Genomic DNA, 20,777 nt, shown 5'->3' with positions numbered 1-20,777 from the left:
GTTCCCAACTGGATTTTGGGGTGTTAAAATGGTTTCGAACTGGATTTTGGGGTGTTAAAATGGGTTTTTGGGGTTTCGAAGCTGGATTTTGGGGTGTAAAAATGGGTTTAGGGGTTTGAAGGCGGGTTTTGGGGTGTTAAAATGGGTTTTGGGGTTTCGAACTGGATTTTGGGGTGTTAAAATGGGGTTTTGGGGTTTCCAACTGGATTTTGGGGTGTTAAAATGGGTTTAGGGGTTTGAAGGCGGGTTTTGGGGTTAAAATGGGTTTTGGGGTTTCGAACCGGATTTTGGGGTGTAAAAATGGGTTTTTGGGGTTTGAAGGAGGATTTTGGGGTGTTAAAATGGGTTTTTGGGGTTTCGAACCGGATTTTGGGGTGTAAAAATGGGTTTTGAGGTTCTCAAGCCGCGTTTTGGGGAGTGAAAAGGCGACTCGCGGATTCTCAATGCAATTTTGGGTCTCAACGGCGGCTGTGGGAGGTTTTCGGGGGCCGGTTTTGGGGTGTGAAAGGTTTTTTTTGGGATTTCAAGGCCGATTTAGGGTTTGGAAGGCCAAAGTGGGATTTTACAGGAGGATTTGGGGGTTTTAAGGCCTAAAAGGGGAATTTTGAGGTTCAAAGCCAAGTTCAGGGCTTTAAAGGCAAAACTGGGTTTAGGGGCGGGGATTTGGGATTTTAAAGCTGGGTTTTGGGGTGGGAAAAGGGATTTATTTTGGGGAGGTTTAAATGCAGGTTTTGGGGTGTAAAATGGGGTTTTTTAATGCAGCTTTTGGGGTGTAAAAAGGGATTTTTTGGGGAGTTTAAATGCAGGTTTTGGGGGGAAAAAAAGGAATTTTTTTGGGAGGTTTAAATGCAGATTTTGGGGTGTAAAAAGGGATTTTTCGGGGTTTAAAAGGCGGGTTTTGGGGTGTAAAATGGGGATTTTTTGGGAGGTTTAAAAGCAGATTTTGGGGTGTAAAATGGGGATTTTTTTGGGAGGTTTAAAAGCAGATTTTGGGGGTGTAAAATGGGGATTTTTTTGGGAGGTTTAAAAGCAGATTTTGGGGTGCACAAAGGGGATTTTTTGGGGAGGTTTAAAAGCAGATTTTGGGGTGCACAAAGGGGATTTTTTGGGAGGTTTAAAAGCAGATTTTGAGGTGTAAAATGGGGATTTTTTGGGAGGTTTAAAAGCAGATTTTGGGGTGCACAAAGGGGATTTTTTGGGAGGTTTAAAAGCAGATTTTGGGGTGTAAAATGGGGATTTTTTTGGGAGGTTTTAAAAGCAGATTTTGGGGTGTAAAATGGGGATTTTTTGGGAGGTTTAAAAGCAGATTTTGGGGTGTAAAATGGGGATTTTTTGGGAGGTTTAAAAGCAGATTTTGGGGTGTAAAATGGGGATTTTTTTGGGAGGTTTAAAAGCAGATTGTGGGGTGTAAAATGGGGGATTTTTTTGGGAGGTTTAAAAGCAGATTTTGGGGTGTAAAATGGGGATTTTTTGGGAGGTTTTAAAAAGCAGATTTTGGGGTGCACAAAGGGGATTTTTTGGGAGGTTTAAAAGCAGATTTTGGGGTGCACAAAGGGGATTTTTTGGGAGGTTTAAAAAGCAGATTTTGGGTGTGTAAAATGGGGATTTTTTTGGGGAGGTTTAAAAGCAGATTTTGGGGTGTAAAATGGGGATTTTTTGGGAGGTTTAAAAGCAGATTTTGGGGTGTAAAATGGGGATTTTTTTGGGAGGTTTAAAAGCAGATTTTGGGGGTGTAAAATGGGATTTTTTTTGGGAGGTTTAAAAGCAGATTGTGGGGTGTAAAATGGGGATTTTTTTGGGAGGTTTAAAAGGCAGATTTTGGGGTGTAAAATGGGGATTTTTTGGGAGGTTTAAAAGCAGATTTTGGGGTGTAAAATGGGGATTTTTTGGGAGGTTTAAAAGCAGATTTTGGGGTGTAAAATGGGGATTTTTTGGGAGGTTTAAAAGCCGATTTTGGGGTGTAAAATGGGGATTTTTTGGGAGGTTTTAAAAGCAGATTTTGGGGTGCACAAGGGGGATTTTTTTGGGATGTTTAAAAGCAGATTTTGGGGTGCACAAAGGGGGTTTTTTGGGAGGTTTAAAAGCAGATTTTGGGGTGCACAAAGGGGATTTTTTGGGAGGTTTAAAAGCAGATTTTGAGGTGTAAAATGGGAGATTTTTTGGGAGGTTTAAAAAGCAGATTTTGGGGTGCACAAAGGGGATTTTTTGGGAGGTTTAAAAGCAGATTTTGGGGTGTAAAATGGGGATTTTTTTGGGAGGTTTAAAAGCAGATTTTGGGGTGTAAAATGGGGATTTTTTGGGAGGTTTAAAAGCAGATTTTGGGGTGTAAAATGGCGATTTTTTGGGAGGTTTAAAAGCAGATTTTGGGGTGTAAAATGGGGATTTTTTTGGGAGGTTTAAAAGCAGATTGTGGGGTGTAAAATGGGGATTTTTTGGGAGGTTTAAAAGCAGATTTTGGGGGTGCACAAAGGGGATTTTTTGGGAGGTTTAAAAGCAGATTTTGGGGTGTAAAATGGGGATTTTTTGGGAGGTTTAAAAGCAGATTTTGGGGTGTAAAATGGGGATTTTTTGGGAGGTTTAAAAGCAGATTTTGGGGTGCACAAAGGGGATTTTTTGGGAGGTTTAAAAGCAGATTTTGGGGTGTAAAATGGGGATTTTTTTGGGAGGTTTAAAAGCAGATTTTGGGGTGTAAAATGGGGGTTTTTTGGGAGGTTTAAAAGCAGATTTTGGGGTGCACAAAGGGGATTTTTTGGGAGGTTTAAAAGCAGATTTTGGGGTGCACAAGGGTGATTTTTTGGGAGGTTTAAAAGCAGATTTTGGGGTGCACAAGGGTGATTTTTTGGGAGGTTTAAAAGCAGATTTTGGGGTGCACAAAGGGGATTTTTTGGGAGGTTTAAAAGCAGATTTTGGGGTGCACAAAGGGGATTTTTTGGGAGGTTTAAAAGCAGATTTTGGGGTGTAAAATGGGGGTTTTTTGGGAGGTTTAAAAGCAGATTTTGAGGTGTAAAATGGGGATTTTTTGGGAGGTTTAAAAGCAGATTTTGGGGTGTAAAATGGGGGTTTTTTGGGAGGCTTAAAAGCAGATTTTGGGGTGCACAAGGGGGACTCTCCGGGGTTCCCAGGCGGCTTTGGCGCTGCCGGCCCGCCCTTGCTGCCGGCTCGGCCGCTCGGGGCCGCGCTCGGGGCCGCGCTCGGGGCGGGCTTTGGCCGCCCGGGCCCAGCCCTTGAATTTGACACCGGACGTGACCGCGGGGCCGCCCGGGCCGGGCCGGGCTCGGTGGCCGCGGGCAGAGCCCCGAGAGCCCCGCGGAGCGGAAAAAGCCAAAAGCGCCGGAAGCCGAAGCGCTCCGGGCCCGGCAGCCCCGGCCGAGATCGCGGCCTCGGAGCGGATAAAGGGGAGGCAGCGGCGGGGACGGGGCAGAGCGGCCAAAACCCGATCGGGGCTGGGAAACGCAGAGGGAATAAAATGAAACCCTCCGAAATTGGGAATCTGTGGTTTTCTGGTTTTTGGAGCCGCAGGGATGGGAAAGGAGGAGCCGCGGGGTCTTGGAGCTTTTGGCACGATTAAAGGTGGAAATTCCATTTTCTCACCCCATTTTTCACCCCCATTTCCCCCCCCCCCCATTTTCCCGTCATTTCCCCCTCCATTTTCCCCTTTTTTTCCCCTTTTTTTCCCCCCATTCCCCCCCCTTTCCCCCCCATTTTCCCCCCCCATTTCCCCCCATTTTTCCCCCATTTTTCACCCCATTCCCCCCCCCCCATTTCCCCCCCATTCTCCCCCCCATTCTCCCCCCATTTTCCCCTTTTTTCCCCCCATTTTTCCCCCATTCCCCCCTATTCCCCCCCATTTTCCCCTTTTTTTTTCCATTTTTCACCCCCATTTCCGCCCCCATTTTTCACCCCCATTTTCCCCCATTTTCCCCCCCATTTTCTCCCATTTTCACAATCGGGGGCTGCTCCCCACCACAAAATTCCCCATTTCCCCCCCCTTTTCCCACTCAAAATGAGCAGAAAATTCCCTTTTTTCCCCCCCGTCCTTTTCCCTCCCAAAATTAATGGGAATTTCCCATTTTTCTCCATTCCCTCCACCGGGTGCTTCGCCCACCACAAATTAATGTAAAATTCCCATTTTCCTACCCGAAATCAATGCAAATTTCCCATTTCCCTACCCCAAATTAACGCAAGATTCCCTTTCCCCCCCCCCTTTTCCACCCAAAATCCAAGAAAATTCCCATTTTCCCCTGCTTTGCACCCAAATTAAAGCCAATTTCCCATTTCCCCCATCCCCACACCCCCAAAATCCCCTCAGAAAACCCCAAAATCCCCAAATTCCGGCCCCGTTTTTCCCCAGAAACCGCGAACGGTCCCCGCCCTTTAAAAGCGATTTTAGCCCCCCCCCCAAAAAAAGCCCCAAAATTCGGAATTTTCGGGGCTTTTTCCCTTCCTAAAAACCCCCGGGAATCGGCCCAGGAAAATCCGAGTTTTCTTTGGCCGCGGGCTCAGCCTGGACTTGAACTTTTCCCAAGAAATCTTCTTTGTTTTCTCCATTTCCCTCTTTTTTTTTCTCAATAATATTTGGGTTTTTCGGCCCAAATTCGGCCGCAGGGGGATTTTTGGCAGTGGTGCAGAAAGGATTCTTTGTTCGGGGTGGGAGCTGGGCAGAAAAGGGGAAAAAGTGGTTAAAAAATGGGATTTGAGGGAGTTTAAAGGGAAAAATAATGTTAAAAATTGGGATTTAAGGGTGTTTAAAGGAAATATAATATTTTAAAATGGGATTTAAGGGAGTTTAAAGGGGAAAATAATGTTCAAAATTGGGATTTGAGGGTGTTTAAAGGAAATACAATATTTTAAAATGGGATTTAACGGTGTTTAAAGGGAAAAATCATATTTAAAAATGGGATTTAAAGGTGTTGAAAGGGAAAAACCATACAAAAATGGGATTTGAGGGAGTTTGAGGCAAAAGTAATTTTAAAAATCGGATTTGAGGGCGTTTAAAGGGAAAAATAATATTAAAAATGGGATTTAAAGGTGTTTAAAAGGCAAAAAATTATAAAAAAATATACATTTAAGGGTGTTTAAAAGGAAAAAAAAAGTTAAAATGGGATTTAAGGGAGTTTAAAGGGCAAAAAAATATATCTTAAATGGTTTTTAAGAGTTTAAAAAGGAAACAAAAATAAATATTGGATTTAAGGGAGTTTAAAGGGGAAATATATTTTAAATGGATTTAAAACAGTTGAAAGGGCTAAAAATTTAAAAAATGTGTTTAAAGAAGTTTAAAAGGTAAAAAATATTAAAAAGTAGGGGCTTAAAAACCACCCAAAAAGTGGAAATAATACAAAAGGAGTGATAAAGGCAATGGAAAATGAAATAAATAACGAGAAAAGGAAATAAATGAAATAAAAATGAAATCACGAGAAAAGGAAACAGAGAATTTTAAAAATGGAAATAAACAATAAAAGAATGAAATAAAGAATTTTTTAAATGAAATAAATAACGAAGGAAAGGAAGGAACAACGCCAAAGTGAAACAAACAATAAAAAAAGAAATAAAATAATTAGGAGAGGAATCAATGATCAGAGAATGGAATAAATCACGAAGGCAAAATATAATTTAAAAATAAAAATAAATCACAAAAATTGGAAGAAATAATTCTCATTTTTCAGCCTTTATTTCCATTTTTCAGCCTTTATTTCCATTTTTCTCCATTTATTCTCATTTTCCGCCATTTCTTCCCGCTTTTCCACCCTTTATTTCCATTTCTTTCATTATTTCCCCCCATTTATTCCCATTTTTCACCATTTTTTCCCATTTTCCCCCCCATTTTCCCTCCCGTTCCCATTTTTGCCCCCCAGCCCCGCTCCGAGGGGCGAAATTTGGGGGAAATTGGGGTGAAATTCCCAAACTTTGGGTCGGGAAGGGAACAAAGCCCGAGCGCAATCCCGCCGCTTTTCACCCCGAAATAAACCCCAAAAACCCCAAAAACCCCCCAAAAAACCCAAAAAAAACCCAAAAAACCACTCGAAACCTCGGGATTTCCGATTTTCTTTTATTTTCCCGCCGTTCCTCGGCAAAGCTTCGGCAGCGCCGCCAAAATTGGGGAAAAAAACACCAAAAAAACCGGGAATTTAGGGGGGTAAAAATGTGGAAAAAATCGGAATTTTGGGGTGGAAAAAATGCGATTTTTTTAACCCGAGACCCCAGTTCAGGGAGGAACGGCCCCAAAATGAAGATTTGGGAATTAAATTTGGGATTTTTTTGGGCATTTTTCATCCCTAAAATCCTCGGGGATTCATTCCCAAGGAATCCATTTTTTATTTTTCTATTTTTTGATTATTTTTCCTTCCGTTTTTGGGGTTTTTCATTTCGTTGTTTTGGTTTTTTTTTCCCCGATTTTGGGGTTTTATTTGGGATAAACTCCCGCGATTCGGGGTTCCCATTTATGAAACCCTTCGCGGGTTTCTTTTTTTCCACCTCTCAGGGGATAAATTTTGGGTCAAAAAAGCGGCAAATTCTCATTTTCCCGTCCCCGCTGGGTCGCCAGGAGTTCCCAATAAAATTCGCACTTTTCCCCCCAAATCCCGGGCTCGGGGCCGGAAATGGCTCCGAAATTTCTTCATTCCCCGCAAAACTCAAAATTTTGGGGGTTTTTGAGGCAATCTGGGGGTGAAATCGGGGAATAATTGGGGTTTTTTGGGAGGGAAATTGGAAATTTTCCCATTTTTTGGTGCTCGGGGAGGGGCGAGAAGGGAAACAAAGGAAAAAAATCCGAAAAAAAAAAAAAAAAAGAGGATAAAAAATCCAAATAAAGAGAAAAGAGATCCAAACAAAGAGGGGGGAAAAAATCCCTCCAAAAAAACAAAAAAAGCCCCAAAATATTGAACAAAAATCCCCCAGAATTGGAATTTTCCCGTTGTTCATTCTCGGGCTCCGGCCCCACCCTGGGAGCGAAATTTGGGGTCAAATTTGGGGCAAAATCCCCCAAATTCCCTCCCGAGCCTTCGTTTTTGGGGCGTTTGGGGAATTTCATTTCCATTCTTGGCGATTTTCGCTCCCCCCACCCCGTATTTATTTTAAATTTTTATTTATTTTAAATTTTTATTTATTTTAATTCCATTTTCCGGGTTTTGGGGTGGAACCAGCTCCGGGGAAAAGGGAGGGGAATGAGGAGGATTTGGGGAGAATTTGGGGGATTTTTTCCCTTTTTGTTTCCCCCGGATTTTCTTTATTTGACCCAAACGCTTTTCCCGCTTTTCCCGGAGCCAAAAATCTCCCAAAAATCCCTTGAAATCCCCCGAAATCCGCTTCAAATTCCGATTTTTCCATTCCCTCCCACCCCCAAAGATCCCAAACACCCCCAAATCCCAAATTGTTTTAGAATTTTCTTTTTCCCGGGACTTTTTAAGGAAAAATTCCCATTTTCCTCCCTGCCCCCCTTTCGTTCCCTCTCTTACCGAGCGAATTTCGCCGTTTTCGGGTTTTTGACCTTAATTGGGATTTTCCTGCCGCGTTTTCATCCCCTCGGCGGCGAAAACGGGAGAAAAAATGGGGAAAAAGGGGAAAAATGGGGGAAAAAAGGAGAAAAAATGGGGAAAAAAAGGGAAATAATGGGGGAAAAAGGGAAATAATGGGGGAAAATAATGGGGGAAAATGGGGGAAAAGGGGGGAAAGGAAAAAAATGGGGGGAAAGAAGGAAAAAAATTGATTTTAAGCCTCGTGGAGGACAAAAATAAAAGAGGAAAAATCTTCCCGAAAATGGAGGAAAAGGGCGAAAATCGGGGGAAAAAGGAGGGAAAAATAAAAGATTTAATGCCTCGTGGAGGGTGAAAAAAATCGGAATTTTTGGGGGAAAATCTTCTCAAAAATCGAACCTGCGGATTTGGGGGTGCAAAGGGGGGGGCGGAATTGGGGTTTTATTAAAAATTAAGGGTGGGGAAATGGGAAAAATGGGGGGAAAAGGGGAAAAAAGGGGAAAAAATGGGACAAAAGGGAGCGGGCGCCGCTTGGGCCGAGCTTAACTTGACCTTCACTTTGCCCGCCCGGCCGGGCGAGAGCGGAAACGCCGCGGAACGCGGCAGAAAAGGCGCCCAAAGCCCAAAAATCCCAAAAATCCCCCCAAATCCCCCCAAATCCCGAAATACCCCAAATCCCCCAAATCCCCCAAATGTGCCCAAATCCCCCCAAACCCCCCAAATCCCCCAAATGTGCCCAAATCCCCCAAAATCCTCCCAAACCCCCCAAATCCCCCAAATTTCCCAAATCCCCCAAACCCCCCAAACCCCCCCAAACCCCCCAAATCCCCCCAAATCCCCCAAATGTGCCCAAATCCCCCAAATGTGCCCAAATCCCCCCAAATCCCCCAAATCCCCCAAACCCCCCAAACCCCCCCAAATCCCCCAAATCCCCCAAATCCCCCAAATCCCCCAAACCCCCCAAACCCCCCCAAATCCCCCCAAATCCCCCAAATGTGCCCAAATCCCCCAAATGTGCCCAAATCCCCCAAATCCCCCAAATGTGCCCAAATCCCCCCAAATCCCCCAAATCCCCCCAAATCCCCCAAATCCCATTGATACACCCGGGCTTTGGAAAAACCCCAAAATCCCCGGCGCGGCCCCAAAATGCAGCGAAACCCCCCTAAAAATGCCTCAAAAACGGGAATTTCCGGCGGGCTGGGGTCGGGGCAAGAGGATTTGTGGAAAATTCCCTTTTGGGGTTTTTCCGCCGCCTTTTGGCCTTTCCCGCGTTTTCCCCCCCGATTCTCCTTTGCTTCGCCCTAAAAATTCCGATTTTCCCCTTAAAAAAAACCCCCACGACAAGAAGAAAGCCCCGCCGGGAAAATGGGGATTTTTGCTGCTTCAATAAAGGGGAAAAAAACCCAAAACCGCCATTTTAGGATTTGGTTCCGTTTTGGGGTCGGGACCGGGGGATTTGGGGTGGGAAAATGGGGGGAAAAAGGGGAATTTTGGGGTTTCGAGGAGGAAACGGCGGGGCCGGGGAGGAGCGGCTGCTTTGTCTCAGCCGCGCCCCATAAAGGGAAATCGTAAAAAGCCCAAAAGGGGCAGAAATCCCAATAAAATCCCAATAAAATCCCAATAAAATCCCAATAAAACCCCAATAAAAGCGGGCAGGGGATGGGCCTGGAAAAGCGGAATTTGGGGGGGTTTGGGGGTTTTTGGGGTTTTGGGGGGTTTGGAGTTTTTGGGGTTTGGGGTTTGGAGTTTTTGGGGCTTTTGGGGATTTGGGGATTTGGAGTTTTTGGGGTTTTGGGGTTTTTTGGGGTTTGGGATTTTTGGGGTTTGGGATTTGGGGGTTTGGGATTTTTGGGGTTTGGGGATTTTTGTGGTTTGGGGATTTGGGTTTTTGAGGTTTGGGTTTCGGGATTCGGGGTTTGGAATTTTTGGGGTTTTGGGATTTTTGGGATTTTTGGGGTTTGGGATTTTTGGGGCTTGGGGGTTGAGATTTTGGGGTTTGGGGATTTGGGGGGTTTGGGAATTTTGGGTTTTTGGGGGTTTGGGGTTTTTTGGAATTTTGGGGTTTGGAATTTGGGGTTTAGGGGGGCAAAGGAGGGAAGGGAGGACTTGAGGGGGAAATTTCGGGGTAGGACCCCAAAAAGGGATCCGAGGTCCATAAAAACCCTAAAAATTGACCCAAGGTCATGAAAGTCCTCAAAAATGGATCCAAGGTCAAAAAAAAAAAAAAAATCCCAAAAAAAGATCCAAGGTGCTAAAAAATCCCAAAAATGGATCCAAGGTCATAAAAGTCCTCAAAAATGGATTCAAGGTCAAAAAAAAATTCCCAAAAATGGATTCAAGGTCAAAAAAAAAATCCCCAAAAATGGATTCAAGGTCAAAAAAAAATCCCAAAAATGGATTCAAGGTCATGAAAGTCCTCAAAAATGGATTGAAGGTCAAAAAAAAAATCCCAAAAATGGATTCAAGGTCAAAAAAAAAATCCCCAAAATGGCTCGAAGGTGCTACAGGACTCTAAAAATGGGTTCAAGGTCCAAAAAGGCCCAAAATGGATTCGAAAGAGCCCAAAAGGCCTCGAGCCCTTCGGGAGGGAGAAATGGGGAAAAGGGAAAATGGGGAAAAAGGGGAAAAAGGGGAAAAAGGGGAAAAAGGGGAAAAAGGGGAAAAAGGGGGAAAAAGGGGAAATGGGGAAAAGGGAAAAAGGGGGAAATGGGGAAAAAGGGGAAAAAGGGGAAAAAAAGGGGAAAAAGGGGAAAAAGGGGAAAAAGGGGAAAAAGGCGAAAAAGGGGAAAAAGGGGGAAAAGGGGAAAAAGGGGGAAAAGGGGAAAAAAGGGGAAATGGGGAAAAAGGGGAAATGGGGAAATGGGGAAATGGGGAAAAAGGGGAAAAAGGGTAAATGGGGAAAAAGAGGAAAAAGGGGAAATGGGGAAAAGGGGAAAAGGGGAAAAGGGGAAAAGGGGAAAAGGGGAAATGGGGAAAAAAGGGGAAATGGGGAAAAAAGGAGCGGGAATTCAAGGGGAAAAGGGGGGGATGGGGAGGGGAAAAAATGGGAATAAAAAAGGGGGGAAAAGGAAAAAAATAAAGGGAGAAAAAGGCGAATTAAAAAGGGGGGGAAGGGAATAAAAAAAAGCCAAAAATTATTTGGAGGTGTTTTTTTTTTTTTTTTTTTTTTTTTTTTTTTCGGGTTTTCTTCTTTTATTTCGGGTTTTCCTTTTTTATTTCGGGTTTTTCTCTTTTTCTCTTTAATTTGGGGGTTTTCTCCCCATTCCCGGCCTGGTTCCCGCGGCCTTCATCCATCTCCCCTCAACGAGGCTCCTCCATTCATGCCCCGATTCGCTCATTAATTAATTCTCGTTAATTAAAACCCCCGCGGCTCCTCCGGGCCCAGCCAGCAAATGAAAAAAGCCATTTTTTAATCCTGAATTTTTTTCCCTGATTTTTTCCCGATTTTTTCCCCGTTTTTTTTCCAGCATTTTCGCCGTTTCTTCGCCGGGTTTCTCGCTGGAATTGAGGCTCTGAAAATTCCAATTATTCCCAATTTTGGATGAGTTTTCAGGCTGGAAAAAGGATCCCAAATTCCCCAGAGCAGCCCCTCGTTCAGGCTTCTCCAAAAAAAATCCGAATTCCAGATTTATATCTCCCAGAATTTCTGTTTTCCGGGGATTTTCCCCCATTTTTTCCTCTCGATATTTTGAATTTCTCGGCACATTTAACTTCGTCGCCTTTTAAAATTATTGTCACCCTTAGAAAGTAAAAAAACCCCCGCGAATATTTTGATTTTTCTCTCGTTTTTGATGAGTTTCAGGGGCGATTTTTCATTTTAATCGCTAATAACAATAATAACAACAATAATTATAACAAAGAAAAGAAGTAATAATTTAGCAATAAAGCAAAAATAGAAATAGAAATATTATTTTTAAAAACTTCAAAATTTAAAAAATAAATATTAAAAAAAGTACAAAACTAAAAATAAAATAAAATAAAATAAAATAAAATAAAATAAAATAAAATAAAATAAAATAAAATAAAATAAAATAAAATAAATTACAGGGTCCCGGCGCGGCTTTGGGCTGCGTTCCTTTATTCTTTCTTCCCCTCGGCGCATTCATTCATTAATGAACCCCTCATTAATTACCGCCGTTAATTGCCGCAGCCGCAGTTTTGTGCACGGACCGCGCTCATTAATTAATGCCGGCATTCATTAACGCCGGGATGGGGCAAAAGTTCCCGATTTTGGGGCATTTTTTGGGAATTTTTGGGAATTTTTTGGGCATTTTCGCTGCCGATACCGCGGGGGAGACTCGGGAATCGCCATTTCCTTTATTCACATTTTATTCACATTTTATTTTTATTTTTTACAATTCATTCCCTTCTTTTTCCATTTCGCTCTCCTTCCGCTTCCATATTTTCACTTTATCCACATTAAAATTTCATTTTATTCGCTGTATTCCACCCCATTCTCATTTTTGCCGTTCCATTCTCATTTTTCCATTTAATTTCCTTTTTTTTTCCCATTTCATTTTCCTTTCACTCCATTTCATTCCCATTTCAGTTCCATATTTCCATTTCATTTCCATTTCATTTCCACTTTTTCACTTTATTCTCATTCCATTCTCACTCTTCCCTTGGATTTTCCTTTTCTTTCCAGTTTTCCGTCCAATTCTCCCTTTATTTCCATTTCATTCTCATTTCATTTGCATTTCCCGAGGGTCGCGGCTCCCTTTGGCATTTTTGGGGTAAATCCCCCAAATTTCCGAGGTCCCGCCCTCCTCCCCTTCCCGGAGGGGTTCGGGACCCGAAATTCACCAAAATTTGGATTTTTCCGGTGATTTCCGCGCCCCCAGGACGCGAAACGGCCCCAAAATCTCCTCGGGGAGCCCCAAAACCCCAAAATCCCCCCCAGAAAATGGAATTTTCCCATTGCACGCGAAACGGCCCCAAAATGGGGATCTGGGGGCGCTCGGGGATTCCTTGCACGGCCCCGAGGCGGCTCGGAGAGGGGGAAATGGGGAAAAAAAGGGGAAAAATGGGAAAAATTGGGAAAAATCGGGAGAAAAATGAGGGGAAAATGGAAAAAAAGTGGGGAAATCGGAAAAATGGATGAAAACAGGGAAAAAGGAGAAGGAGACGCTGGAGGAGGAAAAAAGGGGCAGGAAAATGGAAATTCTCCTTCCAAAAGGTTTTTTTTGGGGTTTTCCCGGGGTTTTTTGGGGATTTTCCCGGGGTTTTTTGGATTTTCCCGGGTTTGTTTGTTTTTTTTTTTCGGGATTCGCCCATAAAGGTGGCGCGGCCGTGACCGTGAACGGGCGGTGGGAAAATCCCGATTTTCCATGGAATTGCCCCAAATTCCTCCTCCTCCGCTGAAAAATCCCATTTTACCGATTTTTTCCCCCAATTTCCCGCCTTCTTTCCCCCCAAAATCGCAGCAAAATTCCCTTCCCCAAATCCCGGAAATCCCGAACGTTCCTCGAGCGAAAATTCCACCAAAACTGAGGAGAAAAAAATGGGAAAAATCCCATTCCTGCTCCCCGAGAAGCTCAAAAAATCGGGATTTAAATCAGGATTTAAATCTCATTTTCCACTCCAATTAAAGATTCTTCAGGGCACCGCCTCGATTTTCCCCATTTCCCCCCAATTTCCTTCATTTTGACCCAAAAAAAAAAAAAATACACCTCATTTTCCACCTAAATTAAAGCTTCTTCATGACCGCACTTCGACTTTCCCATTTCCCCCAAAATTCCTTCATCCCAACAAAAAAAATTCCCATTTTCCACCCAAATTAAAGATCCTTTAGGATTCCAGCTCCATTTCCCCCCAATTTCCTTCATTTGTACCAAAAAAAATTCCCATTTTCCACCCAAACCACCGAGTCTTTGTGGCACCACCTGGATTTTTCCATTTTCCCCCCAAATTCCTTCATTCCAGTTTTGAATTCCCATTTTCCGCCCTATCGCCGGTTCCTTCTGTCGCCGCCTCCTTTTTCCTCCATTTCCCCCCAGAAATTTCCGAATTTCCGCCGCTTTTCCCCCCTTTACACCCCAAACCCTTCCCTTAATCCCGGGCCGGGATTTTGGGGTGAAATCCGGGAATTCCGGGCGCGCCTCCCCGAGCCGGGCCTGCTCCCCAAAACCTCCCCTTCCTCCTCCTCCTCCTCCTCATTTCCTCCATTCCCCATATTCACAATTCATTCTCATCTCCATCTCCATTTCCAATTCTCCTCATTTCCCGATATTCACAATTCATTCTCATCTCCATCTCCATCCAATTCTCCTAATTTCCCAGTATTTACAATTAATTCTCATTTCCATCTCCATTTCCAATTCTCCTCCGTTCCCGATATTCACAATTCATTCTCATCTCCATTTCCATCCCATTCTCCTCATTTCTCAATATTCACAATTCATTCTCATTTCCATCTCCATCCCATTCTCCTCATTTCCTCCATTCCCGATATTTACAGTTAATTCTCGTTTCCGTCCCATCCTCCTCATTTCCCAGTATTTACAATTAATTCTCATTTCCATCTCCGTTTCCAATTCTCCTCCGTTCCCGATATTCACAGTTAATTCTCTTTTCCGTCCAATCCTCCTCAATTCTCATTTCCATCTCCATTTCCCGCACTCCCGACATTCACAATTCATTCTCGTTTCCACCCAATTCTCCATTCCCGATATTCACAGTTAATTCTCATTTCCACCCAATTCTCCTCCATTCCCGACGTTCACAATTCATTCCCATTTCCACCCAATTCTCCATTCCCGATATTCACAATTAATTCTCATTTCCATCCAGTTCTCCATTTCCGACATTCACAATTCATTCTCATTTCCATCTCCATTTCCCGCACTCCCGATATTCACAATTCATTCTCGTTTCCATCCAATTCTCCATTCTCGACATTCACAATTCATTCTCGTTTCCATCTCCATCTCCCCGCGCTCCTCCTCACCACTCCGAGTCCTCTCGGGGTCGTTTTTTGGGGGACAAATCCTCAATTTTCCAATTTTCCCCTTTCCCCCTCCGCGTCCCGACCCCGATTCGGGCGGAATTTCGGCCTTTTCTCGGCCGAACTTGGGGCTTTTTCCGCCGGGTTTTTTGCGCCTAGAAGAAGCCGAGCGCCTGCTCGCGGAGGAGGAGCCTCTTCTTCTTCATGCGGCGGTTCTGGAACCAGATTTTGACCTGCTGGTCGCTGAGGTTGAGGCGGTCCGAGAGCTCGCGGCGGCGCTGGCGGGTGATGAACTCGTTGACCAGGAACTCGCCCTCCAGCTCGGCCAGCTGCAGCTTCGAGTACGGCTTGCGCTTCTTGCGCGACCGCGTGTGCAGCGGGTACCACGGCGCGCCTGCGGGAAACACCAAAGCCCGGCTTTTTCCACAGCAAAAACCGGCCTTCCCCGAAAAAAAAACGGTTTTCCCCGGCAAAAAAATGGATTTTCCGCATTAATAAATGGATTTTCCCCGAAAAAACCCGGGGTTTCCCCGGCAAAAATGGATTTTCCGCGTTAAAAAATGGATTTTCCCCGAAAAGAAACGGGTTTTCCCCGGCAAAAAATGGGTCTTCCCCGTCCAAAAAATGGGTTTTCCCCAAAAACAAAAAATATTTTCCCCGTCAAAAAATGAGTTTTCCCCGTCAAAAAATGGAATTTTCCCCGAAAAAAAAAAAAAAGGGTTTTCCTCGTCAAAAAAGGGATTTTCCCCGTCGAAAAATTGGTTTTACCCGAAAAAAATGGGTTTTCCACACCGAAAATGTCGATTTTTTTCAGCGGTTTTTTGGGGAAAAAAGAGGCGCCGTGACGGTCTGTAAGGGTTTGCCGCGAGAAAAGCGTCCCTGAAATGCTTCAGATTCGATTTTTCCTTCTAAAGTTCTTACCCAAAATGGTCATTTTTTCCCTCTGAAAAAAAGCTCCCTGAAATGTTCATTTTGCCGCTAAAAAAACCTTCCCGAAATGTTCATTTTCACGCTAAAAAAAGCATCCTTGAAATGCTTAATATTCGGTTTTTTCCTTCTAAAAATCTTACCCGAAATGTTCATTTTCCCTCTAAAAAAAAAAAAAACTTCCCGAAATGTTCATTTTCCTGCTAAAAAACTTCCCCGAAATGTTCCTGTTCTCTCTAAAAGAACTTATTGCAATTCACATTTTCCCGCGAAAAAAGCATCCCTGAAATGTTTCCTTTCCATAAAAACCTCCCCGAAATGCTCCATTTTCCTTTTTTCCCTAAAAAAAACTTCCCAAAATTCCCCTTTTCCATAAAAAACCTCCCTGAAATGCTCCATTTCTGTTTTTTCCCCTAAAATAAGACCGGAATTTTTTCCCCTAAAAAAACCCTTCCCGAAAAGCCCCTTTTCCCCTTTTCCCCCTAAAAAACCTCCCCAAAATCTCCCTTTTCCATAAAAACCTCCCTGAAATGTTCAATTTTCCTTTTTTCCGCTAAAATCCTCCCCAAACCCTCTTTTTTCCCGTTTCCCCCCCAAAGTCTCTCTCCAAAATTCCACTTTTTTTCCCCTTTTTCCCTTTTTCCCAGTCCCCAAAGCTTCGGGGCCGCTGGAAATTCAGAATTCCCCCAAAAATGGGGAGAAAAACCCCAAAATCGGGGACTGTCCCCAAATCCCAGCTTTGGGACTTCTGATTTTGGGGTTTTTTTTTTAATTATTTCTTTATTTTTTTCCCTTTTCCCCCTCCCCACCCGTGCCCCCAACCCCGGGTCGGTTTTTCTTTCAAAATCTCATTTTTCCCCAATTTTTCCCCATTTCCCCTCCGCCGTGACCCCAAATTCTCTCCCCGATGTTGTTTTTTTGGGGGGATTTTCCCGTTTTTTCCCGTTTTTTTCCCTTTTTTCCGCCCCTCCGGCCGCCGCCGCCGCCCCGGCCGCGTTTTTTATGGGAAATTTCCTTTTTTACGGCTTTTCTCTTAAAAGCGGCGGCGGCACCCCATCAAACATTCGGGATTTCGCTGCTACCCCTAGCGGCCTGACCCCACAGCGCCCGGAACCCCAAATTTCACCCCAAAACACCCCAAAATCCCCCAAAAAATCCCAATTCCAGCCCTGTCGGGGTTCAGGGTGGAACCAACCCCGCCGAACCCCAAATTCCCCATCCCAAACGCCTCCAAAACACCCCAAAATCCCTTTAAAATACCCCAAAATCCCTCTAAAACACCCCAAAACCTCTCTAAAACACCCCAAAATCCCGCTAAAACACCCCAAAATCCCTCTAAAACACCCCAAAACCTCTCTAAAACACCCCAAAATCCCTCTAAAATACCCCAAACCCCCTCCAGAAAACCCCAAAAAAACCCAAATTTTCCTTTTTTGCTCCTTCGCGCCGCTGCCAAGGTTCAGGGCTGACACCGACCCCGCCGAACCCCGAATTTCTCCCAAAACCGGGAAAATGAACCCCAAAAAATTCGGGTTTTAGGACCTTGCCACCATTTCCAGGCTCCAGGGGCGGCAGCAGCCCCAGCGAACCCCAAATCCCCTCCAAAAACCCCCCCCAAAAAAAAAACCCCCAAAAATCCCTCAAAAAACCCTCCAAAAAAAGAAAAACCATAAATCCCCAAACCCTTCCAAATCCCCCCAAAAAATCCCTACCAAAAAAAAAAACCCCGAAATTCCTCAAAAACACCCCCAAAACGCCCCAAGCCCCTCCAAAACCCCAAAACCCCTCAAAAACCCCAAAACCCCCTCCAAAAACCCCAAATCCGCTTTTTTCAGGCCCCAACCATCCCTGTTGGGGTTCAGGGGTGCCACCAACCCCTCCGAACCCCAAATTCCCTGGGAAAACCCTTTAAATCCCCCCCAAAAAACCCAAATTTCCCCCTTTTTAGGACCCGAACCCCGCTCTGTGCATTTGGGGCGACCCCGACCCCACAAAACCCCAAATTCCTCCCAAAAGCGGCCAAAAACCCCTTGAAAATCAATAAAAATAATAATAATAAAAAAAAAAACACCTCAAAAACCAACCCAAGAACGCCCCAAAATTCCAATTTTCAGAACTTGACCACCCTGCAAAGCCCCAGCCCCGCTTTGTCCCCTTTATTCATGGAACAAAAATCCTCAAAATCCTCCCAATATCCCCTTAAAAAACCCTCAAAAACACCAAAACCACCCCAAAACACCCCAAAAAAAAACCCGAAATCCCAAAAATGCCATAAAAACCCAAACCCGCCTTTTTTATGACCTGAGCGGTGCCGCCATTCGGGGTGACCCCAACCCCGCCGTGTCCCCTTTATTCCCAGGGACACACCCTAAGAAGATCCTTCCAAAAACCCCGAAACCACCCCAAAAAACCCCCAAACCACCCAAAAAAACCCAAAAAATCCCCCAAAAAACCCAATTTCCGGGCTCTACCATCAGCCCCGCTCCGTCCCCTTCATCCCCAGGGAAATCCCTTCCAACACCCACCAAAAAAAAATCAAAAAATCCTAAAACCCCCCCAAAATAACCCCAGAAAATCCCAAATCCCATTTTCAGGTTCCCTGTGCTCAGGGTGACACCAACCCCAGAAAACCCCAAATTCTCAGAAATCCCTTCCAAATCCCTCATAAAACCAAAAATAAAACACCAAAAACCCAGAAAAAAAACTAAAAAACCCCAAAACCCCAAAAAAACCCCCAAAATCCCCAATCTCAGGCTCTCGCCAGCGCTCCCCACCTTCAGGGGTGACCCCAAACCGAGCCCGTCCTTTTATCCCAAAACTCCCCCAAAATCCCTCTAAATCCCCTAAAAAAACCCCAAAACCTCCCAAAAACCTCTCAAAATCCCCAAAAACCCCAAATCCACCCCAAAATCCCTCAAAATTCCCGTTCTGTCCCCGCCGTTGGGGGTGACGCAAACCCCGACGTGTCCCCCTCGTCCCTGGGGAAAATCCTTCCAGCACCCACCCAAAAAACGTCTAAAAACCCCCCCCCCAAAAAAAACCTCCAAAAAAAACCCCAAAGCTCTAAAAAATCCCAAAACCCACCCAAAACCCCATTCCTATTCTCTCAGCACCCCCAAAATGCCCCAAAATAAACCCAAACCCCATTTTCTCGGCACCTCTCCCCGTACTCAGGGGTGACACCAGCCCCGCCAGATCCTCTCCCAAAACCCTCTAAAAATCCCCTCTAAAACCCCTCAAAAAACCCAAAACCCTCCAAAAAACCAAAAAATATCCAAAAAATACCCCAAAAAAACCCCAAAATCCCATTTTCTCAGCACCTCTCCCCGCGTTCATGGGCGACACCAGCCCCGCCAGACCCCCGTCATTCCCGGGGAAAGCCTTTCCAAAACCCACCAAGAAAATCCTCTGAAACCCCAAAATAACCCCAAATAAACCCTAAAAAAAAACCCCAAAACCCCAAAGAAACTCCAAAACCACGCCAAAACCCCAAAAACCACCCCAAAAAATCCCCAAACCACCGTTTTCTCACCAGCTCAGCCCGAGTTGAGCGGCGACACCCGCCCTGCTCCATTCCCTTCATTCCTGGGGAGAACCCTTCCAGAATCCTCCCAAAAAACCCCAAAAAATCTCCCAAAGGAAAATGAAAACCCTAAAACCACCCCAAAAACCCCAAAATCCCCAAAACAACCCCAAATCCCGCTGTCTCACCAGCTCTAGACCGAGCTGAACGGCGACACACGCCCCGCGCATCCCCTCAATGAAGGGGACAACTCTTGCAATACCCTCAAAAAAAACGCCCCAAAATCCCCAAAACTGACCCCAAAACCCTAAAGAACCCCAAAGAACCCCGAACCCACCCCCAAAAACTCCCCAAAAAATCCAAACCCACCCCAAAACCCCAACCCCGTTCTCTCAGCAGTTCCACTGGCGCCCAGCGGTGACAGCAGCCCGGCCGGGTCCCCTTCATTCCCGGGGACAACTCTTGCAATGGCCACCAAAAAAAGCCCCAAAATCCCCAAAACTCACCCCAAAAAACACCCCTAAAAACCCCAATTCCCTCAGTCTCACCGTTCCCTCTGGCGCCCAGCGGTGACAGAGCCCGGCCGGGTCCCCTTCATTCCCGGGGAACCCCTTCCCAAAGCAGTCCAATACCCACCAAAAAAAAAAACCCCAAAACCCCCAAAACTCAGCCCCGAAAAACCCCAAACCCCGAAATAACACCAAAACCCCTCAAAATCCCCAAATTCCCGTTCTCTCGCCGTTCGCTCTGGCTCCGAGCAGTGACAGCAGCCCGGCCGCGTCCCCTTCATTCCCGGGGACAAACCCTTCCAGTCCCCACCAAAAACAAACCGAAAGCACCAAAAAAACCCCCCAAAAACCCCAAAAAAACCCAAATTCACCCCAAAAAGCATTTTCTCACCGTTCCCTCCGGCTCCCAGCGGCGAGAGCAGCCCGGCCGGGTCTCCCTTCCCTCCGTCCCCCATCAGCGCCGCCGCCGGGTCCGCCTCCAGCCCGGGGCACCCATTCCAACACCCACCCAAAAAGCCCCAAAAAACCCAAAATTCACCCCAATTCCCGCTCTCTCACCGTTCCCTCCGGCTCCCAGCGGCGAGAGCAGCCCCGCCGGGTCTCCCTTCCCTCCGTCCCCGATCAGCGCCGCCGCCGGGTCCGCCTCCAGCCCGGGGCACCCCTGCGCGTCCTGCGCGCCGCCCTCGGCGCCGCCGAACTCGAACTTGCCGAACGCCGCTCCGGGGCTCCCCAGGCTCCCCAGGTTGTTCCCCAAATGGCCGCCGGCGTTCGGGGCGCTCCCGGCGCTCGGCGGCGGCTCCAGCGGCAGCAGCGCCGCGTCCCGGCCCTCGCGGCCCTTGCCGCCGTCGCCGCTGTCGCGATAGCAGCACTTGGCGTCGTCGGGGCGGGCGAGCTCGCAGGCGCGGCCGAAGCCCAGGTAGGGCTGCGCGTAGGGCGCGCACGGCTCCGCGGGCGCGGCCCAGGCGGGCAGCGAGGCGAAGTTGTCGCGGCGCGGGTACGGCAGCGACGGCAGCGCCGGGAGCTGCGCCCCGGAGGCGGCGCGGAAGTTGGGGAAGTAGAAGGCGTCGCCCGTGTGGATGTTGAGCAGCGGCCCCACGAAGCCGGGGTTCAGCAGGTTGTGCTCGCCCATGGCCCGCGGGGCCGGCCCCGGAGCGGCGGGGACGGCGCGGGGAACCGGGGGGAAAATGGGCTGAAAGGGAGAAGAAGAGGGAACGGAGGGATCGGGGGAAAGGCGGGGGGAAAGCGGGAAAATGGGGCGAGAAGGGGAAGAAGAGGGACCGGGAAAATGCCGGGGGAAATGGGGCGAGAAGGGGAAGAAGAGGGACCGGGAGGAACGGGGGGACACCGGGGAGGGACGCCGGGGAGATCAGGGGGAACGGGGTGGGGGAAAAATCGGGGAAACACCG

General features: G+C 46.4%; 1 protein-coding gene across 1 annotated transcript; it reads right to left on the bottom strand.

The window, feature by feature from the left end:
* Positions 1–14,567: 14,567 nt before the first annotated feature.
* HOXC12 (homeobox C12) lies at positions 14,568–20,500 on the bottom strand. The gene is made up of 3 exons (XM_059491338.1): positions 20,090–20,500; positions 19,930–20,041; positions 14,568–14,806 (listed from the first exon to the last, which is right to left on the bottom strand). The coding sequence occupies exons 1-3, from the start codon at positions 20,498–20,500 to the stop codon at positions 14,568–14,570; spliced, it is 762 nt and encodes a 253-aa protein (XP_059347321.1).
* Positions 20,501–20,777: the final 277 nt, after the last annotated feature.

Source organism: Ammospiza nelsoni, chromosome 32, assembly GCF_027579445.1.
Source record: "Ammospiza nelsoni isolate bAmmNel1 chromosome 32, bAmmNel1.pri, whole genome shotgun sequence".
Classification (NCBI taxonomy): Eukaryota; Metazoa; Chordata; class Aves; order Passeriformes; family Passerellidae; genus Ammospiza; species Ammospiza nelsoni.
Note: the sequence above shows the minus strand (reverse complement) of the source record. Positions and strands in the feature narration are given on the sequence as shown.

What these genes read in the sequence shown, in the direction of transcription:
- HOXC12 (XM_059491338.1), bottom strand. Translation starts at nt 20,500, where the DNA reads ATGGGCGAGCACAACCTGCTGAACCCCGGCTTCGTGGGGCCGCTGCTC. An exon ending in GGAGCCTGGGGAGCCCCGGA is followed by an intron (nt 20,042 to 20,089) that starts GCGGCGTTCGGC and finishes GGCGGCGCGCAG; the next exon opens with GACGCGCAGGGGTGCCCCGG. An exon ending in GCTGGGAGCCGGAGGGAACG is followed by an intron (nt 14,807 to 19,929) that starts GTGAGAGAGCGG and finishes TGTTTCCCGCAG; the next exon opens with GCGCGCCGTGGTACCCGCTG.